Below are 16,783 nucleotides of genomic sequence, written 5' to 3' on the forward strand. Positions count from 1 at the left end.
ACTCTTTGAGGGATACAAAGGAAAAAAACATCCATTAAAACCTATCTTTTCTTCACCAGAAGACTAGATCTATCACTCAAATACTTATATTCCTCACTGTGTTTTAATAGAAGAGTACAGTGGATAATCTCATTAATTCAACAATATTTGAATGAATAATCTCACCAATTTAAATATTTTTAAGCACCTACCACGTGCCTGCCACTGTGTTAAGTACAAAGAGATTACCCTTTCTAACAAATTTACACAGTATCCTCTCATTTTCATTCAATTCATTCAACAATCATTAAGCACTTAATGCTTGCTAGACCATAATGTTTCATGCTTGAAATGCATGCATAGTTAAGTGTTCAATATATATTTTCTCTTCCTGAACACAAGAGTTTTACTGTATAAAGCTGAGCATGGAAAGAGGCAGCCCAAAAGCATGCTTCATGCATCGGGGCCTCCTGAAAAAAGCTCCAAGATTTAGTGTCAGAGAGACCTGGATTGGAATTCCAGCTCTAACACATACCCCAAAGTGACCTTGCAGCTCTTAACCTCTCTGAACTGCAGTGTCCTCAGTATAAAGTGGGGGTAAATGTCATATCCCCTACAAGGTCATAAAAGTAATAAAAGTACAATGTCTGGTACAACACAGAGGGGTTGTCATTGCTGTTATTATCATCATTAAAGAAGATAATCCATGTGGTCAGGCGTTGTTTGAGAGATGAGAAGAAAAAAATAATGCGAGCAACCTTCTGAATAATGAATCCACTACACTCCTGTGAAGGACAGGGTTGCTAAGAGTGTGTTTGGGTCCCAGAGGAAAAAACAAAATCCCATTCTAAATAGGATTTACCCCAGTGCTCTTCCTGGTCTTCTGAAGGCCCTGACATCTTCTTCCTTTTATCAATAAGCCCCAATGAAGTACACTAGAGGCCACCCACTCTACTGGCAAGGAGTCACACCGTGTTTAGAATCCTGATTCCCAACCCTAACCAGACAGAGACCAAAGAGACAAATGCTCTGACCCCTTACTAATGAGGCTAAGATTCTGGCAGAGAACTAGCACCAGCTCAACAGTTAAGAACTGAAATGCAAATGAGGAACTCAGACAGAAAAGGCAGAAGCCAACTCAGAAAGGTTAGGCATATACAACCTTTTCAACAAGTAAAGAGATCAGTCTTTAGGGGTGGGTGGGGCTTCCTAGAAGCACTGTGAAGGGTGGTACCTGTGGATGGGCAGATTTGCCTAAAGGACTGGTAAGAAATGACTGGAGAGACCAGTAAAAGGATATAATTATAGTGTTAGGAAAGAAGTAATGAACCCTGAGCAAGGACAACAAAGTGGGAACAGACTATCGAAAACTTTGCAAAGGTCAATCCTATAAACTAGGTGAACATCAGAGTTGAGAGAATGAAATATAAAGAAAATGTTAATAACAAATATTAATGTCTACATTTGCTTTTTAAGTTAAAGGAGCTTTAAAATTCAAGGAACACAATTTTGTATAGTTCATATTAACGCAACAAAAACATTTGTATTTTCAGACTGACTGCTTATGAGCCTAAAGAAAGAATTTTATTTTTACTTCTCTATATAATATTTTCTTGATAAATCCTAGGGAAAAAATGAGTGAGATACCGAAGTATGATAAAATTACACAGGAAAGTAAATATATTCTTGCCAAAATCATTATTCTGGTCCCATGAGTAATACTAACACAGAGAGAAAAACTAGGAGTATATTCCATTAACTTTTTTTCTGCAGTGACAGCACGTTTTAAACTAGGCATGTGTTTCTAACTTTGCCAGCTTTCTCCCTGAAGCAAACATGTCAGAGAGGATTACTGTGGCAAGTTAGTCATATGGATTTTTTTTTTTTTTACAAAATGGCAATGCATAACATTAGAAACCAAACCACAAAGAACAGGCTCTCTACAGCCAGACTGGAGCACATACACAGAATATTACAATGGTTTGAGTAACAAGGTTTTGTCACTCAAAAAGGAGGAGTTTGGTTAACTAAGATTCCAGGAAATAACACATATCTTTTAGGACACAAAGAAGGGAAAAAATAGAATACAAGGAAATTATTCCAAGTCAGGAATATAAAATAGAATACATTTTCCTAAAGAAATCCTAGACTCTAAATTCTGAGGCACTGAAAAACATACCTAAGAAGCTCAATTTGCTATTTAAATTCTGGCCCATTTAACTGCCAACACTTTCAAGAAGATAATGAATGCTATCAAAAATTCATCATAAGTATGTGAATGAGCTTGAAAAGAAGTATACCAGCTATTATCATGCAATAACAGAGAAAGCAAAGCAACCATTGAGCATTTTTAAGAGCTCTGATTATCCCTGCCTTGTGGAAATTTACTCGACTCTCACTTTATTATACTCAATAACGTTCTAGAGAAATATTTATGTTTCTACTTTACAAAGGGTAAAGCACACCCCTTTCACAGCAAAGGTGTTCAATAAATGCTGAATAAAAGTTTGCCACACATTGTATAAAGCCATTTCTTTAGGAGACTCTAAAAGTCAACTTGCACTGACAATATTATTTTTATGGTCCCCAGGTTTTCAGGATAACCCAATCACTTTGCCATGTATGAAAGGTATTGCAATACCAAGAGGTTGTCTTCTAAACCCTGTTAAGAGGGAGAAAAATCAAAACAAAACCAGAGTCAGGTATGGCAGGAATGCTAGAATCATCAGACCAGGAATTTTAAAATACTAAGAATAACATACTATGGGTTTTAATGGAAAAAGTAAATAACATGCAAGAAAAGATGGATAATGTAAGCAGAGACATGGACACTCTAAGAAAGTATCAAAAAGAAATGCTACCAATCAAAACCGCTGTAACTGAAATAAAGAACGCCTTTAATGGGCTCATTAGTAGGATGGACACAACTGAGCAAAGAATTGCTAAGCTTGAAAATATGACAACAGAAACTTACCAAAACTGAAAAGAGTATCCAAGAACCCTGAGACAACAACAAAAGATGTAACATATGTGTGATGAGAATACCAGAAAGAAGAAACAGAGAAAAGAACAGAAGCAATATCTGAAGCAATAATGAGTGAGAATTTCCCTAATAAATGTCAGATACCAAACCACAGATCCAGGAAGCTCAAAGAACACCAAGTAGGATAAATGCTTAAAAACAAAGAAACAAAAGCTACGTCTAGGCATGTTACAGTCAAATTGCAGAAAATCAAAGACAAAAATTCTGGAAAGAGGCCAAAGGGGGAGAAAAAAAAACTTACCTACAGAGGAACAAAGATAAGTAGACCCTTGAACAATCTGAGTTTGAACTGCCTGGGCTCACCTATATACAGATATTTTTCATAGTAAATACTGAATTCCATGGTTGATTTTGCGGATGCAGTGGAACTGCAGATACAGAGGGATAACTGTAAATTATACTCACTTGGATTAACCCCCCACGTTGTTCAACAGTTAAACTATACATCTCACTTTCCCTCAGAAACCAAACAAGAAGGGAGTGAAGAGAAATATTTATAGTGTTGAGAGAAACAAAATCGACCAACTCAGAATTCTGTACCCTGAGAAATTATCTTTCAAAAGGGACAGAGAAAGACTTCCTCAGACAAACAAAAATGAGGAAACCTTTTGCCAGTAGATATGCCTGACAAGATATGTTAAAACAAGTTCTTCAGAGAGAAGGAAAATATAGGTCAGAAAAAAAGGATCTACATTAAAAAAAGGAAGTGCATCAAAAAAAATGAGTAACTAAAGGTAATATAAAAGCTTTTCTTTTTCTAATTCTTCAGTGATCTAAAAGATAACAGTTTGTTCAAAATAATAGCAACAATGTATTCAATTATGAATGCTTATACTGTGTATATAATATGCTTATGTATAAGTGAAATGAATGACAACAATGATTCACGGAATAGGAGGGAGGAATTTGGCATGTTTTGTTATTATACAGTACTTGCATTATCCATGAAGTTATTTGAAAGTGGAATTGGATTAGTTGGAAATGTATATTTAGCAAATGCTAGGGCAACCGTTAAAAGTTTTTTTTAAAAAAAAGCATACTTGATATGCTAACAAATGAGAGAAAATGGACTCATATAAAGTGCTCAATTAAAACCACAAAAAGGCAGAAAAAGTATGAAAGACAAAAACAGGGACAAAGAACAAGGGTAACAAATAGAAAACAGTAACAAATATGGTAGTTATTAATCCAACCATATTAATAATCCCTTTAAAATGGCAATGATCTAAACATACCAATGAAAAGACAGACTGGATGAAAAAAACCAAAACTCAAATATATGTTGTCTACAAGAAACCCATTTTATTTATTAATTTTTTAACTTTTCATTTTATATTGGAGTATAGTGGATTAACAATGTTGTGATAGTTTCAGGTGCACAGCAAAGCGACTCAGCCATACTTACACATGTATCCATTCTCCCCCAAACACCCCTCCCACACAGGCTGCCACATAACACTGAGCAGAGTTCCCTGTGCTATACAGTAGGTCCTTGTTGCTTATCCATTTTAAATATAGCAGTGTGTACATGTCGATCCCAAACTCCCTAAGTATCCCTTCCCCCTGGGTAACCATAAGTTGGTTCTCTAAGTCTGTGAGTCTGTTTGTTTTGTAAATAAGTTCATTTGCATCATTTCTTTTTTGATTCCACATATAAGCAATATTTCTCTTTCTCTAACTTACTTCACTCAGTATGACAATCTCAAGGTTCATCCACATTGCTGTAAACGGCACTATTCAAGAAACCCATTTCAAATATAAAGACACATATAGACAAAAAGTAAAGGGATGGAGAAAGATACACCATGCTAGTAATTAATCAAAAGAAAGCAGGAGCAGCTATATCAATTTCAGACAGAGCTACTTCAGGGCAAAGAAAGTTGACAGAGATATGAGGACAATATTATAACATAATGATAAAGGGGTTGATCCTCCAAGAAGACATAACAATCTTCAATGTGCACGCACATAACAAGGTATTAAAATATATAAGGCAAAATTTGACAGAACTGCAAGGAAAAATAGATGAATCCCCTATTATAGTTGCAGACTTTAAATAACACTCCTCTAACAGAAATGAACAGATCCAGCAGGCAGAAATTCAGTAAGCACATAGTCAAACTCTACAGCACTGTCAATCAATTGGATATAATTGATATCTAAAGACTACTTCATCCAACAGAAGCAGAATTAACATTTTTCTCTAGCTCGATGGAACATGCACCAAAATAAACCACATTTGGGGACATAAAACACAACCTTAACAAATTTAAAAGAATAGAAATAATACAATGTCTGCTCTCAGACCACAATGGAATTACACTAGAAATCAGTTAACTGTAAGGTAACTGCAAAATCCTAAAATATATGCTGATTAAACAACTCACTTCTAAAAAACACAGGGGTCAACGAAGGACTCTCAAAATAAATTTTAAAATATTTTGAACTAAATGAAAATGCAAATGCAACTTACCAAACACTATGGAATGCAGTGAAAGCAGTGCTTAGAGGGAAATTTATAGCATTGAATGCATATATTAAAAAAGAAGAAAAAAAAAAAAGAAGAAAAATCTAAGCTTCCACCTTAGAAAGCCAGAAAAGAGCAAATTAAATTCAAAGTAAGCAAAAGAAGAGAAATAATAAAAATTAGAGCAGTTATCGATGAAATTGAAAATAAGAAATCAACAGAGAAAGTAAAACCAAAACCTAATTCTTTGTTAAAACTGATAAACTTCCAGCCAAGCTAAAAAAACAAACAAAAAAAAGACAAATTACAATATCAGAAATGAAATAAAAGACATCACAACAGGTCTCATGCAGACATTAAAAGGTTAATAAAAGGTTATTATGAACAAACCCATGCCCACAAATTTCATAACCTAGATTAAACAAACCAATTCCTTGAAAGAGTCAATCTGCCAAAACTCACGCAAGAAGAAACAGACAATATGAATAGGCCTATATATATTAAAGAAATTGAATCAAAAATTAATAACCTTCCAAAACAGAAAGCAATAGGCCCAGATGGGTTCACCTGTGAATTCTATCAAACCCCTAATGACAAACTACACCAATTTTCTATAATCTCTTCCAGAAGATAGAACTGAACCAAGGGAATACTTCCTAACTCATGAGGCCAGAATTACCCTAATACCAAAACCAGAGAAAGACATTACAGGAAAAGAAAAGTACAGACTAGTATCTCTCATGAACATACATGCAAAAATCCTCAACAAAAGATTAGCAAATCGAATGCAAAAATGTATAAAAAGAATTACACACCATAACCAAGTGAGATTTATTCTGGGTACGCAAGGCTGATTCAATATTTGAAGATCAATTAATGTAATCCATCACATCAATAGGCTAGAGAAGAAAAATAACATGATCTTATCAGTAGATGCAGAAAAAGGACTTGACAAAATCCAACACCTATTCATGATTAAGAACTCTCAGAAAATTAGGAATAGAGGGGAAATTCCTTAACTTGTTAAGAATATCTACAAATCACCTACAGCTAACATCATACCTAATAAGGAGAAACTCAAAGCTTCCCAACTAAGATAAGGAACAAGGCAATCATGTCCCCTCTCACCACTTTTTTCCAAGTTGCAGACTGGTAAATAAGAAATCAAACTATCTTCGTTCACAGATGGCATTATTGTCAATGTAGAAAATCCAAAAGAATCAACAACAACAACAAAACCTCCTGGAACTAATAAGCAATGAGAGCAGTGTTGCAAGATACAAGATTCATATGCAAAAGTTAATCAATTTCCTATATACTGGCAATAAATAAATGGAATAGGAAATCAAAAATATATTACCATTGGGATTTCCTGGGTGGCGCAGTGGTTGGGAGTCCGCCTGCCAATGCAGGGCACGTGGGTTCGATCTCTGCTGCAGTAGGATCCCACATGCCTCGGAGTGGCTGGGCCCATGCGCCACAACTGTTGGGCCTGTGCTTTGGACCCCATGAGCCGCAGCTGTTGGGCCTTTGTGCCGCAACTACTGAACCCCGTGCGCCTGGAGCCCGTGCTCCGCAGCAGGAGGGGCCACCGCAGTGAGAAGCCTGCGCACCGCAACCGGGAGTGGCTCCTGCTTGCCGCAATTAGACAAGGCCCATGTTCAGCAACGGACACCCAACACAGCCAATGAATGATAAATTTTAAAAAAGTATATATATATGTATATTTATATATTACCATTTATATTAGTACTTACCCCCCAAAATGAATCACGTATGTATAAATCTAAAAAATTTGTACAAAGTCTATGAGGAAAATTCCTCCAAATTGTGACAAAAGATATCAAAGAAGAACTAAATAAATGGAGAATTATTCCATATTCATGGATAGACTCAATAGTGTCAAGATGTCAAGTTGATCAATAGATTCAACACAATCTCAATTAAAATCTAGCAAGTTATTTTGTAGATATCAACAAACCTATTCCAAAATGTATATGGAGAGGCAAAAGACCTAAAAGAGTCAACTCAATATTGAAGGAGAACAAAGTCGGAAGACTGACTCAACGCCATTTACAGAATTACGATAAAGGTACAGTAATCAAGAGAGTGTGGTATTGAGAAAGAACACAAACAGATCAATGGAATAAAACAGAGAGCCCAGAAAAAAGACCCAAATAAATATAGTCAACTGATTGTTAACAAAGGAGCAAAGGCAACATAATCGGGCAAAGATAGTCTTTTCACCAAATGGTGCTGTAACAACTGAACATTCACTTACAAAGAAAAAAAATGAATCTAGACAGAGACTTACACCCTTCAAAAATTTAACTCACAATGGATCAAAGACCAAATGTAAAACACAAAACTATAAAACTCCTGCAAGTTTTATAAGTTAAGCATAGGAGAAAACCTAATTGGCTTTGGATATGGCAATGACTTTTACATACAACACTAAAGGCATGATCTGTGGAAGAAATAAATTGATAAGCTGGATTTCATTAAAATTAAAAACTTTTGCTCTGTGAAAGAATGTTAAAAGGATGAGAAGACAAGCCACAGTCTGAGAGGAAATACTTGCAAAACAGATATCCGATAAAGGAGTATTATCCAAAATATACCAAAACACTCTTAAAACTCAGTAAGAAAATGAACAACCTGATTTAAAAAATGGGCAAAGGATCTGAACAGACACCTCAAGAAAGAAGATATACACATAGCAAGTAAGCATATGAAAAGATGTTCAATATCTTATACCATTGGTAAATTCCAAATTAAAGCAATGAGATTACCACACACCTATCTGAATGACCAAAATCCAAAACACTGACAAGACCAAAGGCTGGTGAAGATGTGGAGCAACAGGAATTCTCATCCATTTTAGGTGGAAATGCAAAATGGTACAGCCACTTTGGAATATAATCTGGCAGTTTCTTAGAAACATACTCTTACCATATGATCCAGCAATTGTGTCCACAAAAAAAACCTACGCACAGATGTTTACGGCAGCTTTATTCACAACTGCCAAAACTTGGAAGCAATCAAGACGTCCTACAGTAAGTTAATGGATAAATTGTGATATATCCAGACAATTGAATATTATTTAGCACTGGAAAGAAATGAGCTATCAAGCCATGAAAAGACATGGATGAAAATTAACTGCATATTGCTATGTGAAAGAAGCCGATATAAAAAGTTCACATACTGTGTAATTCCAACGATATGACATTCTAGAAAATGTAAATCTATGGAAACAGTAAAAAGACCAGGGTTGCCAGGGATCCACAGGCAGAGCACAGAGGACTTCCAAGGCAGTGAAACTATTCTGTATGATGTTACAATGGCAAATGCATGCCATTAAACATTTGTCCAAACCCACAGAATGTACAATACCAAGAGTGAACTCTAATGTAAATTATGGACTTTAGGTGATAATGATGTGTCAGTGCAGGTTCACTGCTTATAACAAAGGTACCACTATGTTGCAGGATGTTGGGGGTATATGGAACGTCTGTATTTTCTGCTCACTTTTGCTGTGAACCTAAAATGCTCTAAAAAAACAGTTCATTAATTTTTCTAAGCAAAGGAGTGACCCCTTCTCTTCCCTTGTAATGATCTGATTCATTCCCAGAGTTCCCTGTCCACCCATGCCACTCTCCTGAATTCCAGCTGGATATCAAATACTCAGACATTGAATTCTTGGTCTTCCTTCTCTCAAATTTTCTTCTCCAACAATCATCCATATCTCACTAAATAGCACTCCATCCTTCTAGTTGCTCAGATCAAAATCCTTGGCATCATCCTTGACTCTCATCCTTTTCACATTCCCCTTCTAAGTAAGCAGGAAATCTGATCACTCATCATACCTCCAGCATCATACTACCTTGGTGCACGTCACCACAACCTCTCCTCGAATTGCTCTCTTCTGTTCTTGCTCCCCTTACAATTTATTCTCCACGAAGCACTCAGATTGATCCTTGCAAAACAGAAATCAGATCGCATCATTTCACTCTTCAAGCCCTTTATGGCTTTCCTTCCCACTCAATAACCTTACAGTGTCTTCTCATAATGAGCTGAATAACCGTACATGCTCTTCCCACCCTCCAACACACCTTCTTACTTATCTGACCCTGTTTCTTCTTATTCATCCCCACTCATTCATGCTACTCTAGCCACAGGGACTGTTTTGTGATTCTTAGCAAAAAGGTCTCAAAAAGGCACCACCTCAGGACCCCTATACTTGCTGCTGTCTGTGCCCAGAAAGCTTGTCCTCCAAATAAATGGTTTTCTCATCTCTTCCAAGTCTTTGCTGACAGCAAAGTCTTCCCTGATCACTGCCATCCAACACACTCTGTTCACCTATTGGTGAATACCTATAGAGGTACACGTGTGTGTATACACACACACAGAGCGTGCACACATGCACACTTATATTTTATTTATTTTATTATCTTCCTCCCTCAAATAGGATGTAAGCTCCTTGAGGACAGAAATTTCCAATAAAATACAAATATTTTATTCACTGCTGTATCCTTAGTGCTTAGAACAATGCCTGGCAATTGAGAGGCACTCAAACATTTGTTGAATAATAATCATATAAATACTTATGATGTGTCAATCTTTCATGGCAAGGGCTGGGGCAATAACATTACAGCACAGCATGTCTGGACTTCATTTCAAAAAATTCTCCTTAATGAGAAAAGCTGTGAAAAAACACAATTGTGTAACCTTTAGAGGTAGCTGGAGTAACGAAACTGACTAGTTTATTCATCTGCATTACTAAACTTGAAAAATCCATAGAGTTCATGGACTATTTAAGTTCCATTGAAACTGCCCTTAAAGAGCGTTCCTTCGGCTTCTCCCCTCTCTACATTTAGATTTATTTTTCTTCCCTCATTCTTTCCCCCTCTGTTCTCTTGGGGCCTGATTCTATTCCCTCCTGCTCTCTGGATCCAGTTCTCTATTTCATCAATTACATCCCCTTAGCATTACACCTTCAAATGCTCCAGCAGGCTTTTCTCCTCTTTTTACACATTGCTATTTTTCTTGATCCCTTAAAATTCTCAAACTCTGGTTTTTTTTCTTCTCTTCTCCCTTCATCAACAATTTACCAAAAAACTGGTTAATTTTCATGGCATCTATTTCCTGACCATCATTGCTCGAAGAAGTGGTTCTTAACCAGGGTGTACACAAAAATCTCCCGGAATTTTTTCATGCCCAGGTTACACGCTCTGAAATTCCGACTTGATGAGTTTGCACTGGGGGTAAGGGCACTAACCATAAGTATGCTGGTGAAAACAGCTCCCCAACACAGTCTAATGCACACCCCAGATTAAGAACCATTTCCTCGAATAGCTGCCATATGTTTTTTCTGGTCATAATAATGATAATATTCCACCAACTGAGGAGTATAATTAAACAACCCTCCGTATCTGATACACGTGAAAAACAAACAAAAAGGCTCCTGGTCACCAAACCCAATTGTATTCTCTTAGTTTTATCCTTTCCAATCTTTACAAGACATCTGATACCACCAGCTTTAAGCATGCTCCTCTCTTCGATAACTTTTTGGTTTTTTTTTTTTTTGGTCTCCCTTCCTCCCTGCCAACTTGTCTTAATGCCATCTAGATCAGTGCTACTCAATGGGATCCGAGGGACAGCAGCAGCATTATCATTTGGAAACTTGTAAGAAATGAAAATTCCTCAGGCCCCATCCCAGACATCTAGGGATGTGGCCCAGAAATCTATGCATTCTTGTGATTATTATGCATGCTGATGTTTGGGAACCACTGTGCTAAGCCACCTGTTTTAGAAATATGGGAGGACTCTACAATCACAGGACTGAAGCTCAATCCCAGTAGATGTCAATACATGCATATTTTGAAGTCAACTGCTACTGAAATTATAGTGGTTGTCATAAGAAATGGCAATTACAAATAATGATAGCTACCATTTTTAGGGCAATTAGTATGTGCTAGATATTATGATACGCTGTTAATATACCTTATCTCACGTATCAGGTGTTATCATTTTTATAGATGAGGAAACTTGACAGAGGAAGATGCTTGACATCTTGCCTGCAAATTTCATGTGCTTGATCACTATATTATCTCCTGCAAAGAGTGGGAAAGAAAGCGTGTTGGACAGAATCCTAAGAAGACTTCGGTGGAAGTGAGTGCAGTTGACTGGTCAAAGAATTAGAAGAAAAACCAGAAATAAGGGAGGAAGTCTAGGTGAGGAAAGTTTTAAGTAGGAAGCCTTAATCACAGTAGTTGGGAATTATTTTTTTCAATATGTCAACAGACCACAGAGCATGTAGAACTCTTTTCTAAAAAAAGGTTTATGGAGGCTCCTCATTCTGATTCCCAAGTTTTACTGACAAAAATCAGACACTAACTTGGAGTGCTTTGGGGGGGAACAATGGTTGATATTATATATTACTTAAAAAGTGACGTGAAGAAAAAGAGCCTTTACATTTAGATAGAGAGGGGATAACTCAAATGAGGGGTGAAAACTTATAAGTTTACTAAGAGCCAGAAGAGGTTTTCTGCTTTGCAGGCACAGAAACCTGGAGTAACCAAGTAGTCAATCCTGACTTATTTTTAAAACTAAAGTATCAATTCTATTCACTTACAAACTGAGTAATCATTTGCTCACCATATTGTCTCCAATGGGTAAATCCATTTAGCAGACAAAGCTAGGTTTGGGGGTGATGAGCTTGAGCGGTAAGGAGCAAGAGGAAGGTAATTTCTGTTATGAGCCAGAGGTGACTGGAAGCCCAGTGATGCAGGCGGAGTTAGGAGAACTGGCTGGCAGAAACAGTCAGGACAAGCCTACTAAGGGCACTATAATATGAAGAGACTCATTTGCCAAATACTCAAATCACCTTACGGTTTAGGAGGAGAATAATACAATTGATTAGCCTCTCTAACTGGTCTAATGGGTTACAGCTTCTTCAGTTCTATTAGCCTTCAGGAGACACCATCTGGCCAGTGTGATCCGCTTACAAATTTCCTAAATTCCAGCAGCACCCTATTTGCGTCTTTCTACAAATGATTCATCTCTGTTTCATGTTGACTTTTCACTAGTTTCAGTGTCAGAAGTTGACTTTTTAAAAAAAATTGGTGGGGAGGGTGGGAGGGAGGGGATATGGAGATATATGTATAAATATAGCTGATACACTTTGCTGTACAGCAGAAACTAACACAACATTGTGAAGCAATTATACTCCAATAAAGATGTATTAAAAAGAAATAAAATTTTAAAAACTGGCCTTTTTCTGATGTCTATTTTGCCTATATCTGCAAAGCTTTTGCACCTCTTTTAGAAGGATAATCCACAGACTACATGGGAACATATTTCCATACTTATTTCTTATCCATATTCCAAACTATGTTGTTCATATACTAAATATAATTTCAGCATTCTGAATTTCTTCTAGTACCCCATGAACTTCATGTGATACCAATTACTATCATTCTAACAGCACTTATTAACATCTAACTGTAGGCACTTAGTACATACCCAGTAGCCCTAGGTACTGGGATAACAAAGAAGACTGAGGTTCCAGTAAGAGAGAAATAAAGCCAGTAATGTTAGTTTACCAGAAAGGGGGGTGATTAATTCATTCTGAGGGATCTGGCAATTTTTCCAAGCGGTGAATTGGGCTGAGTCTGAAAGGATGAATAGGAGTTCGTTAGGCACTGGAAAAGGGAAGTATCCCTAACACCTCCCTCCCCAAACCTGGGAATGTTAGCAGCACTTAACATAACAGGAAAAGAAAGAGTAAAATGACAATAACATAAGATGAAATCCTGTTGATTTGGGGGTTGGAGGGGGGACTGCACCTTTAAACACACTTCAGATCTGAAAGTAAATGTTTATAAAACAGGATTCACAATCAAGGGAAAGGGGTGGAGGAGGAAGAAGTTCAGTTTGTTTTATTGTATTAAGTTAAACAAATGAGTAAAAATATCAATATCTATGCTTGGGAACACATATACTACTTTCCATAAAGATCCTAAGCTTGAAAATGAAAGCCTCAGAATCTTCTCCAAAATTACATTTGCCCTGGTGTTTTATATCCCCAGTATCATTTTTAAGGGTTCTAAAGTGAATCTGCTGAAGAACTTAGCAGCATCTACACACACACACACACACACACACACACACACACACACACACACACACACACACACACACACACACACACTCCACTCTTGATTGAAGCAATCAACCGCAGCCTAAACAACTTCCACTTACCCTGACTTTCACACCTCCACATCCTTCAAAGTTTGGCTTAATTTATACTATGACTATCTCAAGGCATTAATTTAACTCTAAATTTTGACACGCCACCTCTTCATCCTTCCGTTCAATTATTTCCTCCTAAATTCCATTAGCTTCGCCTCTCTCCTTAAGGGACACTTAGAAAATACATCAACAGCACAATTCCAAAACCAATGGCTGCAGCCAGTCTGAACACACACACTCATTTCCACTCATATCCCTCTCGAGGCTGTTTCTTACCACTGATCAAAATCAGCGGACCAGGAAGGAGGAAAAAGCTGGGGCAGGAGGGTTGTTCCCTGCCTTCCACTCTCCCCACGTCTGCCCCTCCTTCGCTCCCCCGTCCTCCAGGGCCGCACCGCGACCTCGTGCACCTCCCCTCCACCGACCGCCCCCGCTGTCACCCGCCGCTGCCTAGAAAACAGTCATAGCCTTTGTTAAAATGTCCATGAGCACAATGTACCAGAAGACGGACACATTCCCGGGGCGGGGTGAAGAAAGTCACACGAATGCCACGCCTTCCTTGGCACAAGCCTGGTGCGACAGCCCACCTCCTCCAAATCCTCTCCCCCCGCGACGAGGAATGTTCCTGGCAACTCTGCACTCCGAGACGGCAGCGCGGGGGAAGGGATGGGCCCGGGACGCCCGCCGCTCAGGGGCACCAAGCGGGGGTACTGAACTTGAAGCTGGGACACCCTCCAGCGCCCTTGGCAAGGCTCCCGATTCTGCCAAGGCTAAGTCCGGACTTCCAGCCTCCGGAGCCCTTTCCTTCGATTTCTCTCCTCACACATACCCTCGCCCGCTCCCGCCACCACGCACGCCGCTCCCCACGCGGCCGGGCCGGACACCCTCCAGCGGCGCGGCCAACCCCGCTGCCGCACGTCTGGCAGGTTTCTCCCTAAGGGACCGACGTCTCCCGGGGCCGTCACCCGCACACACTCCGAGCCCTCCCCGGACGCTCGGCCCGAACCACGTTCCCCGGCCGCGAGCCCCGCGCGGCCACCGCACTCACCGCGCGCCCCGCGCCACTACTCTGTGCTCTGCCTGCCGCCAACCGCGCTTGCGCGCTCCCACCGCCGCCGAGCCCGGTCTGAGCCTGGAGCCAGGAGCCGACGGGAAAGGAGGTGGGAAGCGGCAGGGGCGGGGCCCGGGCGGAGTCGGGAGAGGAGGGGAGGGGCCAGGCAGGGTGGGAAACAGAGGGGCGGGGCCGCCGCCGCCTCGGTCCGGAAGAACTAGCACTCAGCCTGGTTAGAGCGTTCCACTCTTGAGATCTGTTTATAAATAACACTGGCAAGAGAAGTCGTCGAGGTCCCTGGGTGCACCCCGCGCACACTCACACTCCAAAAAGCCCAGCTTGGCGTGGGGCCAAGCTAGCCAGCCGCTGGCGTCAGCACGCCTCTCCCTGGAGCCACCCTAGATCCTGGCGAGCCTTTCACCCTTTTACATGCCTATCTCCCCACACGTTATTCCGCCCACTGGCCTCTGTCCTCATCGCGCGGTGTCCTCAGCCGTCCAGAGGTAAGCTGCATGGAAATTTCACACCCACAGACCGCCTGCGCAGGGCACCCTAGTTAACGTGTCTCTGCTGTGTGAGCCCAGAACGTGGTTGGTGACTTTCCAACCATTGCCCACTGTTACAGCTCAGCCCTTTCCCTGAGAACAAACTCTTCTGCTGTTCTGGCCTTTTGCTGATAATATCTGCTTTTTTTTTTAAAGAAAAAGTCTTGAACAAACCTACCCGAACATCTTGCGAAGAACACATGTTGTCAAATAAGACCCATTATTGACCCTGAATTTTAAGAAGCCACCTCAGAATTTGAGCCTTCTTAAAACCCCCTCTGAGAAACAGAATATTCAGCCTGTGTTGTCCTGTGAATTTTGCTCTATTGGTTTCAGGTTTTCTGGCAGTTAGCATTTTAAGAAGCCTAACTTGATTATTATTCCAGGCTGCATGCGTGCTTAGTTTTAAGTTCTACGCTTTGCTGTTTAAAATCTGGTCAGCTGTGGTATCTCACGTGCCTTCAGATCAGCTATTAAAATAAACACACCTGAGTGAATCCAAAGTGAACTGGCCTGTGGGCCTGCAGTGGTTTATTCCAAATTACTTTTCCTTTCTTCTTTTTATTTTAGTTATGATGGAACTAAGAAACATTTGGCTTATTAAGAATAATAGAACTGCCACAGGGCCACACTAATAGTCCTTTCCAGCAAGTATTTTGACTGAAAAGCGAAAGGAACATTTTTGGGGAGAGACTGGTCATTGCCCTTGGTGATCTGAATATCCTGAAATTCTTCCCATTAACCTTTGTGATTCTTCCATTTGTGTTTACAAACCAGACTTTCTGAACTCATTTCTGTTTTGCATTTGTGAAATAAGCATACGGGGATTGCAGTGAGGACAGATTGCAAGAAGATATGTATATTGGTAAATGTAGACACAGACTCTGTAGGCTGAATAAATCTGTAAGTGCCTAGAAACAGGGCCTTGTCCTAGTCACTTCACTGGTAAAATGTTTCACATACAGAAGGTGCTAAAAGAAAAAACAACAACACTGCATTAATAAAGATAATTTTTGCATCTTTAATAGATGCGCATGTTTCTTTCATTTGATTACCAGATTTATTTTCTTATTTTATGTCTGAATTTGTCTGAATATTTTGATTGAAGTGACAAAACCTAAAATGAAGTAACTTAGGCAAAAAGAGAGTTATTGTGTAACCCAAGTTGTGAAAAGGTAATTCTATGATTGGCCTTAAGAATAAATGGAACCAGTAACAGAATGCTTCAAATTCCAGGTTAGGCTCTCAACCCTGCCTCTCTTGGAAGGGGTCACTCTTCAGCATCTCTGAAAGTCATGTTCTGTACACTTGGAAACATGGCCTCGGACAAATTGTGGGCTCACACCTACCAAGCTGTCAGCAGACAGAATGTACCTCTCTTCCCAAAGTTCCAATTTTCAGAACACCAGATAAACAGCATGATGGGGCGAGGCTGAGTCATATAA

General features: G+C 39.4%; 1 protein-coding gene across 3 annotated transcripts in view; it reads right to left on the minus strand.

Annotated features, from left to right (window-relative positions):
- The window catches only part of PRRG1 (proline rich and Gla domain 1), a 132,250-nt gene extending 117,362 nt beyond the window's left edge, over nt 1-14,888 (minus strand). The window contains exons 1-2 of one of the 3 annotated variants that reach the window (XM_057718661.1): nt 14,791-14,828; nt 9,373-9,465 (exon numbers count right to left, since the gene is read on the minus strand). Coding sequence is in view for 1 of the 3 variants with exons in the window: in XM_057718659.1 (XP_057574642.1) it covers nt 13,752-13,773 (22 nt within the window). In the remaining 2 variants the exon portion in view is untranslated. Of the gene's footprint in view, nt 1-9,372; nt 9,466-13,751; nt 14,007-14,790 lie in introns of those variants that run through there. The other 2 variants (XM_057718660.1, XM_057718659.1) reach the window with 2 other exon arrangements.
- Between the last annotated feature and the right edge of the window lie 1,895 nt (nt 14,889-16,783).

Source organism: Hippopotamus amphibius, chromosome X, assembly GCF_030028045.1.
Source record: "Hippopotamus amphibius kiboko isolate mHipAmp2 chromosome X, mHipAmp2.hap2, whole genome shotgun sequence".
In the NCBI taxonomy this organism is placed as follows: Eukaryota; Metazoa; Chordata; class Mammalia; order Artiodactyla; family Hippopotamidae; genus Hippopotamus; species Hippopotamus amphibius.